The sequence below is a fragment of the Pygocentrus nattereri genome, chromosome 16, assembly GCF_015220715.1.
Source record: "Pygocentrus nattereri isolate fPygNat1 chromosome 16, fPygNat1.pri, whole genome shotgun sequence".
NCBI lineage: Eukaryota > Metazoa > Chordata > Actinopteri > Characiformes > Serrasalmidae > Pygocentrus > Pygocentrus nattereri.
The window spans coordinates 3,296,420-3,317,137 of NC_051226.1; the positions used below are offsets into that span (position 1 = coordinate 3,296,420).

Consider the following 20,718-nt stretch of genomic DNA (forward strand, 5'->3'; position numbering starts at 1 on the left):
ATTTTCTGGATGTCAGTGTGTTTAACCATTTCCAAGCGTCTCCTCGAGGAAGCCCAGTATTATATGTAGTTAAAAAGCAGCTCCTGGTTTGACCAATCAGTGCTCAGTAAATTGAGCTCATGATGTAATTGATGATATTAACGAGTCTCTGTGGCGGCTGTGAAGGTGTCAAGGAAAAATATGGACCCGAGAAATTCTTGTTACTGTTTATTGTTTTTCTGTTTATTTGAATGATGAATGTGACTTTATTCTAATGTATATTGTGATAAACTCACTGCTGAGGTCAATGGTTTAAAAATTTGCTTAGATGCCTAAAACTTTCACACAGCGCTGTATATTGGGCCAAAATGAATTTGCTGTAAATTTCAAGTTTGTGACAATATACACTGTTAAAAAAGATGGTTCTTTAAGGGTTCTTTAGTAAAGAAAATGATTCTATATAGAACCAAGACCACTCAAAGAACCCTTTGCATGATTAAGGGTTTTTTGTATCATGAAATGGTTCTTCAGATTGATGGAGACTGTGTTTCTATACAAAACCCTTTTTGCCAATATGTACACTTAAAAAAGATGGTTCTTCAAGGGTTCTTTAATAAAGACAATGGTTCTAAATAGAGCCATTAACACTCAAAGAATTATTTCCATACTTAAATGGTTCTATACATGGTGAAATGGTTCTTCAGATTGGTGGAGAATGTATTCTGGATAGCATCAAAAAGGGTTTTTCTTTAACCTTAAAAATGGTTCTAAATACCAAAGAACCATAAGTACTCAAAGAACCCATTGCATGATTAAAGTTTTTTTTTTGCATTTGGACAATTTGTTACTTATGGTTCTATATAGAATATTTTTGAAAAGGGATCTATTAGCACCAAAGAGGTTCTTCCATTGTAACAATATCAAGCTCTTGAAAACAGAAGAACCCTTTTGGGTGCTAGATAGAACCCTTTTTAAGAGAGGTTCTGTATAGAACAATACACAGCAATTTGAAGAACCATTTTACCATGCAAAGAACGGTTTAAGCATGCAAATTTTTCTATTCAGAGCTCATGGATCTAAGTAGAACTACTGCCTTTACTAAAGAACCCTTGAAGAACCATCTTTTTTAATATAATTATATAGCCTGCGTTTGAACCCACGCAGGTTCTGGATCCTGAGGGTCATGTGCACACTGTGGTGGAAAAGACTAATTTACAGTGTACAGAGTGATGAGTGTATTTGTGACAGCGCCCCCTAGAGGTGTGGTGTCACACCCAGCTGTCAAGCCTAAACTGTGAGGATCATTTTCATTCAGGTGGATTTAACCAAAACCAAAGAGCCCCACCTGAGTCTGATAATCTGACTGTGATGACAGAGTCTAATCCCCTCTGGTGGCCGCGGCAGGGTTTTATTTACCGGGATCGCTGCGGATCCCCGTGGCAGGATATGCTGAGAGCCAGGCCGACTCTATTCGATGCAATCTTTTTATTTTTCTCTGCAGGTTTTTTTCTGTCTATATATTTTATAATTCTATTCCTGGCGTAGTCCGCAGTGTTGCCTAGCAACAGCTTTTCCAGAGTTCAGTGTGTGTCATGATGCTGCGGAGTGGGAGACGGGGACGATAACAGATTACACACAGCAGCTCAATAGAGGAGAGAAAAGAATCCACATAACGATTCACCATCTCACTAATCACACACCAACCTCACCTCTCTCTCTCTCTAACCCCCCCCCTCTCTCTCTCTCTCTGTCTCTCTCTCTCTCTACCCCTCTCTCTCTCTCTCTACCCCTCTCTCTCTCTCTCTCTCTCTCTCTCTCTCTACCCCCCTCTCTCTCTCTCTACCCCCCCTCTCTCTCTCTCTCTGTCTCTCTCTGTCTCTCTCTCTCTAACCCCCCCCTCTCTCTCTCTCTCTACCCCCCCCTCTCTCTCTCTCTCTCTCTCTCTCTCTCTCTACCCCTCTCTCTCTCTCTCTCTCTACCCCTCTCTCTCTCTCTCTCTCTCTCTCTCTCTACCTCCTCTTCTTTCGCCTCTCTCTCTCTCTCTCACTCTCTCTCTCTACCTCCTCTTCTTTCGCCTCTCTCTCTCTCTCACTCTCTCTCTCTACCTCCTCTTCTTTCGCCTCTCTCTCTCTCTCTCTCTACCCCTCTCTCTCTCTCTCTCTACCCCTCTCTCTCTCTCTCTCTCTCTCTCTCTCACTCTCTCTCTACCTCCTCTTCTTTCGCCTCTCTCTCTCACTCTCTCTCTCTACCTCCTCTTCTTTCGCCTCTCTCTCTCTCTACCTCCTCTTCTTTCGCCTCTCTCTCTCTCTCTCTCTCTCTACCCCTCTCTACCTCCTCTTCTTTTGCCTCTTTATCTCTCTCTCTCTCTCTCTCTACCCCTCTCTACCTCCTCTTCTTTTGCCTCTTTATCTCTCTCTCTCTCTCTCTCTACCCCTCTCTACCTCCTCTTCTTTTGCCTCTTTATCTCTCTCTCTCTCTCTCTCAACCCCTCTCTACCTCCTCTTCTTTTGCCTCTTTATCTCTCTCTCTCTCTCTCTACCCCTCTCTAACTCCTCTTCTTTCGCCTCTCTCTCTCTCTCTCTCTCTCTCTCTCTCTCTCTCTACCCCCACTACCTCCTCTGCTTTCACCTCTCTCTCTCTCTGCTTTCACCCCTCTCTCTATCCCCTCTCTCTCTACCCCCTCTGCTTTAACCCCTCTCTCTCTCTCTCTCTCTCTCTCTCTCTCTCTCTCTCTCTCTCACACCCTTTCTCTACCCCCTCTGCTTTTACCTCTCTCTCTCTCTCCCTTTCTCTACCCCCTTTGCTTTTACCTCTCTCTCTCTCTCTCTCTCTCTCTCTCTCTCTCTCTCTTTCTCTACCCCCTTTGCTTTTACCTCTCTCTCTCTCTCTCTCTCTCTTTCTCTACCCCCTCTGCTTTCACCCCCTCTCTCTTAACCCTTCTCTGCTTTCACCTCTCCTTCTCTCTACCCCTCTCTCTTTCTTTCTCTCTCCTTTCACACTTTTTCTCTCTCTCTCTCTCTCTCTCTCTACCCTGCTCTCTCTCCTTTCACCCCATCTCTCTGTCTTCTTTCGCCCTTTCTCCCTCTCGCTCTCTCTCTGTTTTTCTATTACTGTCCCATTTCTCTTTTTTCTTTTTTTGATCTCTCCCCTTTTCACTATCACTCTGTTCTTTTTTCTCTTTCATCAGCTTCTCCTTTCTCTCTTCCTCTTTTTCTCTCTGCCTCTCTTTTATTTCCATTAATTTTTCATTAGCTCTCCATTGCTTGCTTTCTCTCAAACTTTCTGACTCTCTTCTCTCTTCTTCCTCCCTTTCCATCACTCTTTCCCATTGCTCTCTTTTATCTCTCCCTCTTCCTTTCTCTCCTTTATCTCTTCCTCTCTCTCCTTTATCCCTTACTCTCTCTCTCTATCCTTTCTCTCTTTTCTATTACTCTCTCATCTCTCACTTTTTCATTCTCTCCCCCTTTTCACTGTCACTCTGTTCTCTTTATCTCCCTTTTGTCACCTTCCCCTTTATCTGTTCCTCTTTTTCTCTGTCTCTCCTTTATTCTTATTCTCTTTATCACTCTGTTGCTTCTTTACTCTCCAAATTCTTCTTTCTCCTTGTCTTTTGTGCTGTCTTTCTTTTTCCCAACAATCTCTCCCATTTTGCTCTCTCTCTCTCTCTCTCTCTCTCTCTCTCTCTCTCTCTCTCTCTCTCTCTCTCTCTTTCTCTCTCTCTGTCTCCCTCTCTCTCTCTCTCTCTCTCTCTCTCTCTCTCTCTCTCTCTCTCTCTCTCTCTCTCTCTCTCTCTCTCTCTCTCTCTCTCTCTCTCTCTCTCTCTGTTCTCTCTCTCTCTCTCTGTCTCTCTCTCTCTCTCTCTCTCTTTCTCTCTCTCTCTGTCTCTCTCTCTCTCTCTCTCTCTGTCTCTCTCTCTCTCTCTCTCTCTGTCTCTCTCTCTCTCTCTCTCTCTCTCTCTCTCTCTCTCTGTCTCTCTCTCTCTCTCTCTCTGTTCTCTCTCTCTCTCTCTCTCTCTCTCTCTCTCTCTCTCTCTCTCTCTCTCTCTCTCTCTCTCTCAGGGCTAAATGATAAATCACATGCAGAACTAGCCAGAAATTAAAAGCTATTTATTTATTTATTTGTTTGTGTGTTCATTTGGTGTAGGCGTCTTGTTGCGTGTTGGAGTTTATATTTTTTCTCTTTAACTGCAGTACAGAATGTTTCTGTGTACAGAAGAATTTGTTTCATGTTACTGTCATTTTTCAATACTTTATGTTTATGAAATTGTTTAAAGAACATTTAGTAAGACTTTATTTGGAGTGGTCCTTTGTAGATGATTAATAAACACATCAACTACATATCAGTGAAGTGTCAGTAGTGCAGCATCTGAATACACTGAAGTAAAGATCCTGTAGATGTTCTGTTGATACGTTACTTACATTGAGTAGATGTATTGTTACTCTGTTACTTCCGTTACACAAAACCCAACCTTACCCAACACCTAACCCTCACCCTGGCCCTAATCCTAACCCCGACCTTAAACTCAACCCAACACCTAACCCTCACCCTGGCCCTAATCCTAACCTTGAGCTTAACCTCAACCCAACACCTAACCCTCACCCCTGGCCCTAATCCTAACCTTGAGCTTAACCTCAACCCAACACCTAACCCTCACCCTGGCCCTAATCCTAACCTTGAGCTTAACCTCAACCCAACACCTAACCCTCACCCTGGCCCTAATCCTAACCCCGACCTTAAACTCAACCCAACACCTAACCCTCACCCTGGCCCTAATCCTAACCCCGACCTTAAACTCAACCCAACACCTAACCCTCACCCTGGCCCTAATCCTAACCCCGACCTTAAACTCAACCCAACACCTAACCCTCACCCTGGCCCTAATCCTAACCTTGATCTTAACCTCAACCCAACACCTAACCCTCACCCTGGCCCTAATCCTAACCTTGAGCTTAACCTCAACCCAACACCTAACCCTCACCCTGACCCTAATCCTAACCTCAACCCAAAATCTAATCCTTACCCTCACCCTGACCCTAATCCTAACCTCAACCCAAAACCTAATCCTAACCCTTACCCTGACCCTAATCCTAACCCCAACCTTAACCTCAACCCAAATCCTAATCCTCATGTTTTTGACATGTTACTGAGTGTCTGTTGAGTGTTGGTTTCATCTACAAAGGACCACTGAAAACTTCAGAATTAGTTCCTGAATGAATTGTTAGATTTAGTCTCTGAATGGGGAGGTTCTGCCTTTTCTCTCCGGACGTTCTCCTGTTTGTTTGGATGTTAGAAAAAGATTATTTTTTATTTCTGCAAAAACAAACAATAACCTTTCATCAAATTCTGCTCATATTAAAATATCGACCATGAATGTGGTCAGGGCGCTAAGCTCAGAATCAGCACTTTCCACTCAATTTCTCTCCTTCGTTTCAGTCAGAAATATTTCAGAGAAAACGACGGCAGGGTTGGAATGACTGCGTGACGTAACTATGATATATAAGGGTTAATAATAGTAACTTTGTGGTGTGTCCCTCTTAATAGCGAACGGCAGTCTGGCCTGACAGGTCACTGCAGGCCAGCAGTGCTTTGCTTTGTGTGTGGAGGATCGTGCTGAACGGTCCGTGCAGCTTTAACACAAATCCAGCAGAGATCATTAGCTCCTTCAGCGCCTGCTAACAGCTCTATTACTACAGGGTTAGTTCTGACTAGTTCATTACTGCTGCCAGAGGCGCAGCTTCCCGGTTCCACAGGTGAACAGCAGAACCGGTTTAGCTCCCTGTAATTCCTACATCAGTGATTAAACAGAACGGCGAGGTCCTGCATTTGACATTACAGCTAAACAGACTTGTAACTGTCATCTGATGTAGCTGGTCTGGCTCACACAGTGATAAACCCTCTGCAAACTGTGATAAGTCATCTTATGTTATACATGTCAGCTCAAATCTTGGCCGCACTTGGCGGCAGACTGCACAGCACGTGCTGAAAGTCTGGTGGGATGTTCGTTCTTCTGGTGATGGGCCTACGATGCATAAAGATACTGTGTATTCTGTTTTTTTGTCACTGCACCACCTTCTAAGAAAATCAACTTCAAAAATCGCAATCTATACAATTTATAAACAGAAAACAGCCCTGTCATTCAAGTGTGGGTGTGTCTGGAGCATAAGCCCCACCCCTCCCCACACACTTTACTCTGATAGGCTGCAAGGTGTTGATCATGAAAAGTGGTTGCGGTGAAGAATGATAACCGAGACATTCTCACAAGGTACCTGCACTTAGTAATCCGATCGGATTTCTGCCGGTAATCCAATCAACGGATCAATCAGATCAATTTGAAACTCCGGGTCTACAGAAATCAGACTTCTGCATTACAACTGGCCAGTAAACTCACAGAAGAAGGCGTGACGTAGACGTAACATAAAACAGCTTTTTTTGTAAACATCACACCACTTCACCTGAAAATACGAACATACATCATCTAGACGATGACCATATTCAAATATATTTCAGTCCTTCATTTAGTCAAGCATGTAGTCGGTTTCAATAGTGTGTTGCTGTGTTTCTGGTACCGTGGTCTGTTTTCACACATGCTCAGACTGAGATATGCGAAAGAAATCAGAGTAAGAGTCCACAGCACTGAGACATCTGATTACTGAGCTAAGATCCAGGCTCTTTATCTGATTTCTTATCAGACTTCTAGACCTCCCTCCGATCTAAGAAATCAGAGTGTGCTGTTTACATGACCGTTTGAATAATCAGATAACGTCAGACATCTGATTATGATCGGATTATTAAGTACGTTTAGTACATTATTAGTTACTCCCTGGTAACTAATAAGGGCAGCGTGTTGGATCCAGGCTGGGGCTAAACTCGATCTCCAGGAGGAGGGCTGGTGACCACTGCTCCACAGGCACATGCTTAATAAAAATAACAGCATTTTTCTGCTGATTTTGGTGCACAATTCTATGTTTTCTATTTATTTGTTTGATATATTATTCTGATAGTCATAACTTTTGCACAGGCCACATTTTGTTTTATTTTTTCCTTTGTGTTAAATTCAGCATATAAACCGTAATCGTGTATTGAAAGTGCAGAAGTGTGGTTCTGTTTATACACGGTGATTTCTATTGTTTGTTAACAGTGTAAATACTGAATTGTTTTTGGATCCTCTGTATGGTAACTGGTGGGTGTTTGTGTTTCAGATCATCAGAAGTTGGACAGAGAGGCTCGGATCTGTCGACTGCTCAAGCACCCCAACATAGGCAAGTACAGTTAACTTTATACTACATAATAGAGCATCATAACAGGTCTTAACTGTTTATCTGCATTTTAGAGACACTTATGTAAGAGTGTTTTTGGGCCAGAGAATGATCGTGTCGAGGCGTTTGGCAGATCTGTCAGGGAACTAGTCAGTAAAAGAGCTTTTTGAATATCTGAGGAGATCAGTCACTCAAGAAAGTCATTGGTTAAATGTTTCAAAAGAATTGGCTGATTGAAATCAAAGGAAAGAATAAAATGACTAAAGCTTCATTTGGCCTTGTTCTCATGAAAGATTATGTTCAGTAATATAACAGTCGCGTGTTACTATAACCAGCCTTTGACAAATGTCACAGTGTTTGATGCCATGTTGGCTTACAAGAGAAGACCTAGCAGAAATTAACATGTGATGCCAAGGCCATAATTGCCATGAGGAGACCAAGATGCTGACCTCAGCGGTTTCAGAGGACATTTCTCACTTATCTCCATTTAAATCAGCGCACAACACGCACAGACTCAAAAAGAAGGTCTGACTAGATGTTTAGGTCTCTAATGATGTCAAAATCAACAATTATATTGATGACGATATTAGATAATTCACCCACATCTTCAAAAGACATGTCCTTCACCAAGTTTTGACTGAGTTCTCCTTCAACTCACTCAAAACGCAGAAGATTCATCCAGTTGTGGAGGTCCAACATTACAAGATGTTCTTTCACCTGATGGGTGCAGTTACATATTCCCACCAGAGAGGGCTCCAAATCCCCAAATCTTACATAGTGTTGCTTTAACCTGAATGTACCTGAATTCAGAATTTTTGGCCCACTGTGCTTGTGCACAGAGGAATTAGACTTCTACATTTAACCCAACTGTCCAGTCAAACACTCACATACATGTACACCAGTGAACGCACACCCTAGGGGTAGTGAGCACACTTGGCCGGAGCAGGGGTCAGCTCTATCCCCAGCACTCTGGCGAGCCCTTGCTCAAGGGCACTTCAGTCACACATGCTGTCGGCTCAGGGAATCGAACCGGCGACCTTCCGGTCACAAGGCTGGGTCCTGAACCTCCAAACTACTTAAAAGCCAAAACGAAGGCTTAAACAAGAAACGGATCCAAGCTATTCAAAAATTGTTTGTCCCCCAAAGAGCAAACATGTGAGACATAAAGCTGACCTTCCTCTCAGAATCACAGAGGAAGTCGTTTTTGTTTTCTGATTATCTTTTCTCACTTTTCTGTCTCAGCCCTTGTTTGAGCATGCTACTTTCAGCGTCCCCTTTGTTTGCCCTTTTCCCGCCAATTATTATTTTTTTAATTCCCATTCATTGAGGTGTTTTTCCCATTTTTGCCTACACGGTGTTGCAGCGCTAACTAGGACCACCAATCAGCACATCAGTGTTTCGAGCCTGGCTCTGAGCCACCTTCCCTCAATGTGCACAATCACTCAATTCACACCATCACCTCATTATATTCATTTAAAACCCTTTCTCACGGGTTTTCCTCCCTCGCACTTAGGTCCGCCTCCCTGCCGACCCGTACCAAGAGCTGGCATCCCTTCTCTTCTAGCAGCACGTTGATGCAATATAATCAGCATAACTGTATTAATGACTGACTCTTTAGACACTGAGCACAGTAAAATAATAAAAAAATAAATAAATAAAGTTGCATTTAAAAAAGTTGATTAGTTTTCCTGTGGGCCACTATGCTTTGTAATTATACACAGTTGGGCCTTGGGGTGGGAAAGGTGGAGAACCCTGATGTAGTCCACACTCTGCTATGTCTACAAACAGGCTACAGGAGATAATGTGATTCAGCAGTGCAGCTATTCTGAGATTTTAAAACTCATGTAGTGTCCACTTGGATTTACTAACCCAATTCAAGTTGGTGTGGATCTGCACTCTTTGTCCAAATGTATCCAAACAGTCTTTCTACTGAGTAAATTCAGCTACTTTAAGGTCACCCATCAGTGATACAAACGGTCTATTGCTTGTCCACAGCTTGTATAATCTCCCTAGAAAAGTATTGACTGGTAGAATGGGCCTTCAAGCCTCTTCAGTCGTCTGTTATTGTTCCTTTTTATGAGAATTTGGATGAGAACAGGCTGTACAGCAGTGAAGAGCCGATATTTCTTCAAAACCACTGAAGTATCACTTCTTGCGTCTTGCATCCATCATCTGAACACCAGCACGGCTGCGACTGAGCTGAAGCAGAAATGTTTGTTTGGAGCTCCAGAATCACCAATTATGTTTACAGCCCTTATGCTGCTGTATATTTTAGTACAAGCTCTCTCACTGTTTACTGCCTCAGTGTCCAGTTATTCACCGGAAGAAAGCATGCAGACCCACAGGGAAACACGTCTTTTTTTTGTTTAAAAAGGACATTTTGGGCATTTTGTTTTAGGTCAGGCCTGGGTTTGATTCCCCGGCCAGGTGACCGGGGTCCTCTCTGTGTGGAGTCTGCATGTTCTCCCCGTGTCTGTGTGGGTTTCCTCCGGGTTCTCCGGTTTCCTTCTACAGTCCAAAGACATGCTGTCAGGCAGATTGGACATGTTCCATTGCCCCTAGTTGTGATTGTGTGTGTCTGTGCATGTCCATCTGCCCTGCTATGGACTGGCAACATGTCCAGGGTGTATCCTGCCTTCTGCCCAATGACCACTGGGATGGGCTCTAGCAACCCCCCGTGACCCTGAGGGAGAAGTGGCTAAGAAAATGTGTGTGTGTGTCTGTGTGTGTGTGTGTGTGTGTGTGTGTGTGTGTGTGTGTGTGTTTTAGGTCACTCTACAGAAACATCCATTTGTGTGTCCCTAGCGTTTACAGATATATTACACTACACGATAGGGCTACTTTTTTTTTTTTTTACATTTTCAAAAAAGTTATTTTAACCATTTTTTTCTGCCATTTTAACTACAATAATCTCTACATGACTATGGAATATATACATTTAAAAAATGCCAAATAAATATTAAATATATAATGAAAGTCCCCAGGAGTCGTGTCACTGGTGTTACCCCATTAAAAAACTCTTATTTTGAAATAAGAGTCACACTGATGATGTCACTCGACCTCCTTTGACCTGTTTTCTGAGGATCTATGGCGAAAAGCTCATGGTGAGTCCACTGCGTCTCTCAGTCCTCAGAGATCTTCTCATTCAGCTCATGATCTCATATGAAGCGTTTAGCTGACGTCACTGGTGTGACCGACTTTATTCTGAGGTCACTGTGAAAAAACAGAAACACATGGAAATGGATTAAATTCCATATTTTAGTGGACGTTCCCTGATGGACAGCGTGTGGTTTGATGTTCTGTAAAATGCTTTGATCATTAAAAATGTCTCCGGTGTTTCCTTTATTATGAGGATCGGTCACACCAGTGACTCCTATGGAGAGACAGGACAGTGGACGTTTCTGTAGGATGACGCTTTAAACAACGTGATGTGTGGGTGTGGCAGCATGCAGAGTGCATCAGTGAACAGATTAGCACAACAGAAGCTGGTTTTATACTATATACTGGTCACTTGCAAGTGGACAGCTGAATCTTTAGGGCAGTGAACTTTGTTTCTAGAGGCTAAAAATAGATGAAGCTGCTTTGTGCAAGGCTTGTATTAATATGATTTACTGTTTGAAAATATTTGATATTTCTTTCGTAACATTAAGTCAGTTGTTTTTAATTGATTTTTATGACAAAGTGCCATCGCTGGGCAGTCACGAGAGTCACGAGTCAATTGAGGTCAGAGATGAATCAGAAGTCACTTAAGGGAGAATCAAGTAGCGAGTCACTTGAGGGATAGACAGTGCTGGGTTTGTGAGTCAGTTGAGAGCCAGTCTGTGTCTGAGTTGAGTCATTTAAGGTCGAGTTTGAGCCGACCCGAGTCAGCTGAGGGCGAATCAGATCTGAGTATGAGTCACTTGAGGGCCAGCTCAAGTTGAGTCATGAGTCAGTTTAGATCTAGTAAGAGTCAAGTCGAAAGTCACTTAAGGGAGAGTTGCAGGTCACTTGAGGGCGAGACAGAGCTGAGTTTGCGAGTCAGTTGAGGGCCAGTCTCTGTCTGATTCACAAGCCAGTTAAGGTCGAGTCGCAAGTCAGCTGAGGAAGAGCCAGATCTGAGTTTGAGTCAGTGCAGGGTCAGTCCAAGTGGAAGGCCAGTCTGAGTCATAGGTTAGTTTAGATTCACTTGAGTCATAAGTCAGTTTAGGTTTACTTCACTTCACTGCAAAAAGTCACTTAAGGGAGAGTCAAGTCACGAGTCAGTTCAGTGAGTTCACAAGTCAGTTGAAGGCCGGTCCGAATGGACTGCCAGTCTGAGTTGCGGGGTCAGGTGAGGGAGAGTCACGAATCAGTTGAGGGCCAATGTGAGTCAAGATTAAACTAGTGTGACTTGAGTCAGAGTTGCGGGCTGAAATGGTGGCGTATTATATTGGTCATCTTTTAGTGTTAAATCAGATGTAGACTGTGCAGCGGCTGCGTCTGGGTGATCTGACCGTGATCTACAGCGTTCTGAGTGGCGAGAGACTCAGATTGTGTGCACAGTGCTGGGAGAGCGGTGTTTAATTTGGCGATGAAGAGGAGGTTCTTAGGCTCTGGCGTCTTTAATAATGCATCTGCCTCACCAGCAACGACAAGACTGCCTGCATTATTAATCCCAGACATTTTCACTCATGTGCGTTTGGCCCAGAGCAGCTCCATCTTTATCACGCTCAAAACTCTGCTCTGAAAAATAAGAGCAGGAAGTTTTATACACATGGTTACTGAGCTGCCATTATGAGTTACTGCTTTCGTTCCTGCCACAGGCAGATTCCTCACGCTGTTTTACACGTAGATGTGCTTCATTCTCTCCTCATTAGCTCAGAACTGGTGATTACAAATGTCCACTTTATAAGGAGGCCGAGGTATCATATCATTTATACTACGTCAGTTAATATTTTGTCTGTTTTGTAAAAGCAGAATTCCACCTTGACTCAGCGTCTCTGGTAGCATACTGGGCTACAGAAAGTTGCAAAATATTAGATGTGAAATGAGACCTACACTATACTGCCAAAAGTCTTCACTCACCCCTCAAAATCACTGAATTCAGGTGTTCCAGTCACTTCCATGGCCACAGGTGTATAAAGCCGAGCCCCTAGGCCTGCAGACTGCTTCTACAGACATTAGTGAAAGAATGGGTCGCTGTAACGATGGGGAACGATGTTGGGCGGACGCATGTGCGGGATTTATTATGGGCAGATCCAAAATCAGGGTCAAGACAGTCCAGGTTCAAATGGCCGATGCGGAGAGCAGGAGGGACAGACATGACAAAGAACACGGAAATCCAAAATACTGAACAGAACAAAGGGCTGAATTGGGATCAAAACAAAAAGCACATGGACTAGACCAAAACAAACATGGACAGGACTGGGAGGGGCCAATCGTGACAGTCGCTCTCAGGAGCTCAGAGAATTCCAGCGTGGTACCGTGATCGGACGCCACCTGTGCAGCAAGTCCAGTCGTGAAATTTCCTCACTACTAAATATTCCACAGTCCACTGTCAGTGGGATTATAACAAAGTGGAAGCGATTGGGAACGACAGCCACTCGGCCACGAAGTGGTCGGCCACGTAAAATGACAGAGCGGTCAGCGGATGCTGAGGGGCATAGTGCACAGAGGTCACCAACTTTCTGCAGAGTCAATCACTACAGACCTCCAAACTTCATGTGGCCTTCAGATCAGCTCAAGAACAGCGTAGAGAGCTTCATGGAATGGGTTTCCATGGCTGAGCAGCTGCATCCAAGCTTTACATCACCAAGCGCAATGCAAAGCGTGGAATGCAGTGGTGTAAAGCGCCGCCACTGGACTCTAGAGCAGTGGAGACGAGTTCTCTGGAGTGACCAATCACGCTTCTCCGTCTGGAAATCTGATGGATGAATCTGGGTTTGCCGGTTGCCAGGAGACGGTACTTGTCTGACTGCATTGTGCCGAGTGTAAAGTTTGGTGGAGGGGGGATCATGGTGTGGGGCTGTTTTTCAGGAGTTGGGCTCGGCCCCTTAGTTCCAGTGAAAGGAACTCTTAATGCTTCAACTTTGTGGGAACAGTTTGGGGACGGCCCCTTCCTGTTCCAACATGACTGCGCACCAGTGCACAAAGCAGGTCCATAAAGACGTGGATGAGCCAGTTTGGTGTGGATGAACTTGACTGGCCTGCACAGAGTCCTGACCTCAACCCCATAGAACACCTTTGGGATGAATTAAAGCGGAGACTGTGATCCAGGCCTTCTCGTCCAACATCAGTGTCTGACCTCACAAATGTGCCTCTGGAATGGTCAAAAATTCCCATAAACACACTCCTATTATTAAAAAATATGTAAAAGTAGAGATAGATGGGGGGAACGGAGTGTGTGCTAGATGTAGAAAAGTAGGGTGTCCCCAAGCAGGGTTTGAACTGCTACTGTATAGATTGGTGGTCCGTGACATTACCACAAGGTAACCTTCAAGGAAAAAGGCGGGAACGTCGAACAAAGGTGGGCACCGTGCTCAAACAGAGGTCGAGTTAGAATAAGAAACAAAACGATAACGAGAACACAAAAGATGCGATGATGACAGGAAGGCTTTATGCTTCCTTTCACTTGTTTGCTCTTAGAGCAAACACCTTTTGTATGTTTTCCCATTTGTGAGTAATTTGGGGGCAATTACTCTCTTCTCAGCCCTCTTTGTGGTTCTGGGGCAGTTTTGCTTTGTTTTCTTTTCTGATCTTTTCTTCTCTGTTCTTTTCTGTTCTTGGACTAAGTACCGTACCGGTCACCTCTCTACAAAGGTGTGACAAACATTGCTGTTTGCTACAGCTTGATGTAGGGAAGGCCACAGGTGTGTCTGCTTAGCCTGACTAGTCCATGGTTCCTCGCCGCCGTCACCCTATGCTGGCAGCAGGGGGCAGGCTGGACCTTTACGCCTATCCCTTGTACAATGCCTTCCTAGAAGAGTTGAGGCTGTTATAACTGCAAACTCATATTAATCCCTATCGATTAAGAATGAGATGTCGCTTAAGTTCATACGCACGTGAAGGCAGACGAGCGAATACTTTTGGAAATACAGTGTACATAAAACCTGCAAGCTCAGTAAAGCCAGAGCGGTCATCTCCATAACTGTTGCCATGAGTTATAAAATCTGAACAATTGTGTATGACCTTTTTGCCACTTTATTTCTCTTTGCATATTTTGCTTTGACATTAAATAAGTCAGAGTAAACGCTAAGAGCACTGAAGTACAGGTATTAACGCACCCTTAGGTTAGTTTTACACTGTGAAACCTTCATTTAACTATGTGATGATTAGCTGAACATGATTTATAGAGTATAGATATACATATAGAATGTGCCAGCTGATGTCCTAGTATCTTCTTCTTCTTCTTTCGGCTGCTCCCTTTAGGGGTCGCCACAGCGGATCATCTGCCTCCATCATGCCCTATCCACTGCCTCCTCTACTTTCACACCAACCATCTCCATGTCCACCTTCACTACATCCATAAACCTTCTCTGAGGTCTACCTCTTCTCCTTCTGCCCGGCAGCTCCATCTCCAATATTCTTTGCCCAATAGCTAATGTCCTAGTATAAATTAAAAATATATAATATAAACAAAAACACAGATTTACTTCGCTCTGCTTTAAGCTTTAGCTCAGCTATAGCCGCTTTTCTCGCATCTCAGGCAGGAAACTTTTTCCAGTTTCTTATAAAATGTCTCAACATTTTGCGAGGCTGAAGTCACTTCTCATTCTCCAGTTTCTTGTTGGAACGGGAAAATTCAAACAAGAGGCTGGTAAATGAGAAACCGACTTCAGCTTCACAACTTGACAATTTCTTGTTGCAGATTAAACGTATCAGGAAACCAGCTGGTTTCAGTGTTTAAGTCTTTTAATTGTCTGCGTTGCTATGGTGACCAGCAGTCTGTGTGCCAACCTTCAGGGTTAATGGGTGAATTAACAGTTATACTTATTATTTTATTTTTACCTAAAATCTAATTCTGCTGTGTAGCTGCAACAGGGCAGTAAAAGAGACGCATGCAGCTCTGTTACATGTTGCCGACCCCTGATCTTGTATGTTAAGCCTTTGAAAACTCATGATTAAGAAGCTGTTACGGTTGTTGCCTACATGATATTTCACTCGTTCTGGCCACTTGTTCAAAAATGTGTCATGACACAATTCATAACACAATAAGTGTGAGCTGCATTCTGAGCGATGCAGCAGGCGGTGCTATAACGATAGCCAAGCCTGTCCAAGCAGTCTTGTACCGTCGTATAACAGTGGATCCCACTCTGAGTCGTCTTCTATCGTCCCCTTGAGTGCTCAGTGTTTTAACCACCAGTATCTGTAAAGAAAGGCCGCATTGTTTGGGTGTTTGTGTTGAGTTTTTCATGTTCATCAAAGTCCCACGATTTTGTCTAAGTGAATACATTTACTGCTTTCTGTTATGTACAGTTATTTGCCCCAAACATCACCCCCAGTTCACAATTTGCTTACTCTGGTATAATATAATCATGAAATCTAATGGAAAATGACTGCAATCAGCTTAATTGCGATAATCTCACGTAACTGCGATGATTTCAAATAATTGCCGTGAAGCAATTATGTCATAATTGTGAAAAGCCAATCTGTAGGTACCAGTCAGAGCCCTTTCAGCTGTATAACAGTAACATTAGTGTTTGTGTATGAATGGGAAAACAGGCGTTCCTGTGTGTGGGGCGTTAGGTATGCTTGTTCAGAGTTATTCACATCAAAGACGTGTCATGAGTCAGTTGAGGGTGAGTCAGAGTTTCCAAGTCAGTGGAGGGCCAGTCCGAGTCACAAGTCAGGCTAGGTTCAGTTGAGTCATGAGTGAGTTTAGGGCCAATCTGAGTCAAATCACAAGTCAGTTGAGGGCCAGTCCAAATGGACTGCCTGTCTAAGTTGCGAGGCAGTTGAGGGATAGTCTGAGTTGAGTCACAAATCTGTTGAGATCTTGTAAGAGCCAAGTCAAAGTCAGTTAAGGGAGAGTCGAGTTGTGAGTCAGTTGAGATCTAGAAAGACTTTACATCTGTGTATAACATATAAATCAAAATGTACTATTTTTGTATTTTGAACAAATCACTGTTCTTCATAACTGAGATCCTTACACTGAGATGGAACAATAGATGGTCACTAACATTGGCCACTGTGGGAAAAAGGTCTTGTGAGTGAAACAGATGAGTAAAACTGCTGCCAGTTCAGCTGAGTTAGCCATTGTAGCTATAACCAAAAGCCAATATTGATAAACAAATTCCAACCATAATGAATTTCTTACACATTTCAGATGTTTAGTAATGTAATGCTTTATAAACAATAACAATTCAGATTCCTAACACTAGCTGTGTTTACATGCAAAGATTTCTGCCAATCCGATTTAATACATTCTGATTACTGATTAAGACTGATGTGTTTATGCTCACTCTACTCAATAATCTGATGAAAATCTCCATTTACATGCTCACTACAAGTAATCAGATCCAAAACAGAACTACACATGCATAGAGAAATGCTTAGTGTAGACGTTACCATGACACTGAGCATCCTGTGAGTCCAGTCAGAGTGAGATGAGCAGCAGTGAGCAGTGATTGTGTTTTTAACTGCTTTAAAATGACGTCAGACTCAGGAAAACGTCCTTCACACGTCCTTATTAAAGAAGGCCGAGAGGAAGACGTCGTGCTCTGAGACACAAGCTGGACGTCCGTCCCACCGCCGTCTTTTAAAGATCAGAGCATGAACTTCGTCTCCTCTGCAGACCAGTTTCTGCTCCGCTGTGTTGAACGGTATGAACTCTCACTGTGACGCGACACACATGCAGAACGGACTTAAACTTTCCGATAGGGAAAGGAATCAGATACAGGCGTTCATATGGATATAATTCTTCTGTTTAATGGATTATTTACAGGATTACTCACCTCGTTCAGGGGATAGAAACTGTATTCCAAATGGCCTCAATCTGACTAGACTATTCCGACTGAGGTGTTTACATGAACGTGTTCTATTCTGAATGAGCTATTAGTTGGATTATTAGCTGATTATTAGGCTGCATGTAAACATGGCTACTGAGAATTATGTTCGAAAACACTTGACAAGTGCTTGTGACATATCACTTCTAAATGTAATGAGATAATAGAATATAGGTTATTGATAATATAATAATTGCCCTGCGATGAACTGGCGACTTGTCCAGGGTGTATCCTGCCTGTTTGCCCGATGATGGCTGGGATAGGCTCCAGCACCCCCCCGAGACCCTGAGGGAGAAGTGTCTTAGGGAATGGATGGATGGATAATATAATAGTAAGATAATGACTGATAATGCCAGGAGAGGCTGAGGTTGTGTCTATTGGAGAACTGTGGTCTCTGCAGTGGGGTGAGGCACACTAAAGATGCTGAATATGATGGTCTGTGGTGTTCGTATTTTGCAGTTCTGCTCCACAGAACGTGTGCATTATCTGAGCTTCACTGCGCTGGATCAGGCTGTAGGGGTGTAATCTGAGGTCTAAAGAGCAGAGCTTCAGTCTGAATCAGCAGCAGAGCTCTGAGGGTCCTCCGTCTCCATCTGCACGAGCACTCGTCTCACTCTCGTCTCAGACTGACAGTTTCAGTCCTCAGTTTAGTGAGCGCTGAATACATTTCTCTCTGGCACAGCAGGCGAAAGTCAGCATTCCTCGGTGGAGAACGAGGAGGGGGGGGAGGGGCGGGGGGATGCGGGTGAGTTTTGTTAAGCAGCCAGAACCCTCCTACACTCTTCTCTCAGGAAGAAGAACCAGTGGGCACTATGGCTTTCTTCCTTTTTCTCAGGGCAGTTGACTGGACACACTGGAGGTCAGATCCTGATGTCCTTATGCAATTCATATACTTCAAAACGCAAAGAACATCTGATCTGATAAACAACTCTGACCTGGACCACCAACAACCAGGTATTAGAACTTTACCTATCTATTTTACCTCATCAAATACCCACTTTTTAACAGTGAACATTAGGCCCTGTGTGAATAAGCCAAGAAAAGGATTACAAAAAATAAAATATTAAAAAACACAACATGATTAAAGTTTTTATTTTCTGCAGTTAGCATGATCATTTTAATTTCCATGACTGAGTTGATTTAGGAATTTATCTTTTAGGCTGATTTTTAGGTGTTTTAAACTGATTTAGCAGTGATACTAGTAGATACTGAATGATTAATAATAGATACTGAATAATTTGTAGTAAATACTGAATATTGTAGTAGTGACTGAACAATTCATTGTAGTTGCAAAAAATTCATAATGGTTACTGAATGATCCATACTGCATACTGCATACTGAATAATTCATAGTAATTACTAGATAATATAACAATCATATTGGATACTGACTAATTGACAATAGATAATGAATCATTTGTAAATATTCAGACAGAGACAGATAAAATCATAGTGGATACTAAATAAGTCCTAGAGGATACTGAATAATTCACAGTAGATACGGAATAATTCATAGTAGATACTGAATAATTCATAGTGGATACTGAATAATTCATAGTGGGTACTGAATAATTCATAGTTGATACTGAATAATTCATAGAGGAGACAGAAAAAATTATAGTGAATACTGAATAAGTCATAGAGAATATTAAATAATTTATAGAGGAGAAAAATAATAGTGGATACTGAATAATTCATAGTGGATTCTGAATAATTCATAGAGGAGACAGAAAAAATTAAAGTAGATGCTGAATAATTAATAGTAGATACTAAATAATTCATCATATATTTTGAATAATTCATAGTAGATAAAAAATCATTTGTAGTGGATACTGAATAATTCAGAGTGAATGCTCAATAATTAATAGTGAATAACTCATAGTTCATAATGAATAATAAATAGTAGTTAGTAAAAAATATGCCTTCATTTTTGAATCTATGTTTTTCTTTACATATTTGCCATTTTTATCATCAAAATAAAGTGCGTACTGTCTGTACAGAAGGTTAAATAAATGTAAATGTTATTCATTATGTAATTAATGCTCAAGTTATGTAACTATATTTAAACAATGATGTAAATAGGATGAACAGTAGAATGACAGTAATAACTGTAGAGTTATGAGAGAATAAAAGTTGCAGCTACAGAAACCTTGAGACGGTGTGCAGTTCCTGACTCCTCAGCGCAGACAGTCCTGCAGGTGGACGTGGGCAGCTCTGTGTGCAGCATCATTTGGAGTTCTGTGGTTGTGGGTGTGCAGCAGTGGGGTTAGCTTACCAGATATAGAGCTCTTCTGTGTTTCTGCCAGTTATGTCGTTGCATGAGTTGAAAATATAGAGACACAGGTAAGACGCACTTTTATTCTGAATGTAAACATGTTCAGATATAAATAGCGTGGAATCTAAACAGATCATGTAAACTTGCAGGATTAGGACTAAATAAATGACCGTACCGCATTTTCACTGGACGTCATGCTTATATCAGAATGTTCTCTCCTCATTGGAAACTAAGCTGCCTGTTTTGAATCAGTTGCTTTTATGTCTGGAACACTATCGCATATGTTTGCAATTTCAGTCTGCAGTAAATAAAAAACCCAAATAATTTGGTAAAATATCATAGATAGACCTTATTTACCCACTTAAGCTAAAACAACAACTAACGTATCACCTGCAAGCAAGCAACATTTATTTATATAGCGCTTTTTACAACAGGTGTTGTCACAAAGCAGCTTTACAGAACAATCAGTATTACAGAGAGAAGAGAAAAGAAAGAAAATTTGGGTCCGAGCCCCCATGAGCGTCGCCAGCGGCGACAGTGGCAAGGAAAAACTCCCTAAAGAGGAAGAAACCTTGAGAGGAACCAAGACTCAGAAGGGGAACCCGTCCTCCTCTGGTCAATAGCAAACATTATTAGTATGAAGTTTTATAGTAAAGTGGGAAAAGAGAAGATCTGAGGGTGAGGACTGCACAGCGCTGTACAGCAAGAAGCTCAGTGGTGGTCAAACCGGTCCAGAAGGCTGGTGAGCAGCGGCACCAATCAAAGCAGTAGAGGCAACAGCATCAGACACACAGGATGGGCAGCTGATCAGCTCAGCAGAGAATAACACATGCATAACATTTCACTTCATAGAACTCCTCCAAATCTATGCAGTTTGTTTGTTGGCATAGTTATGGCTTCTGGACTGACAGACAGGTAGAAGGTGCATTTTGAATAACAATAAAGCTACAAAATTAGGTGCTGTATTCTGTTTTAGTGTAAACAGTAATCAGCTTTGCATCAGGTTTGTTCTGCAAGCAAGATTTATTAAGGGCAAATCCAAACTCGGGGTCAACACAGTCCAGGGTCATAGAGCCAACCTGGATCGGACTGGGAAAAGACCTGGCGAGAAATGAACACAGGGATAAACAAACACCAAACAATCCAAACAATCCAAACACTTCAAACACGTCAAATACGTCAAACACATCAAACGCTTCAAATGCTTCAAACAGCACAACCTGACTGAAACATCACATCAAAG

At 42.6% G+C, this 20,718-nt stretch overlaps 1 protein-coding gene across 7 annotated transcripts in view; it reads left to right on the forward strand.

Annotated features, from left to right (window-relative positions):
- Positions 1 to 20,718, forward strand: part of camk2a (calcium/calmodulin-dependent protein kinase II alpha) — a 135,596-nt gene that overhangs the window by 54,003 nt on the left and 60,875 nt on the right. For all 7 annotated transcript variants that reach the window (XM_037546319.1, XM_037546318.1, XM_037546322.1 and 4 more), the window contains exon 3: positions 7,179 to 7,238. In XM_037546319.1, coding sequence (XP_037402216.1) covers positions 7,179 to 7,238 — 60 coding nt within the window. The remainder of the gene's footprint in view (positions 1 to 7,178; positions 7,239 to 20,718) is intronic.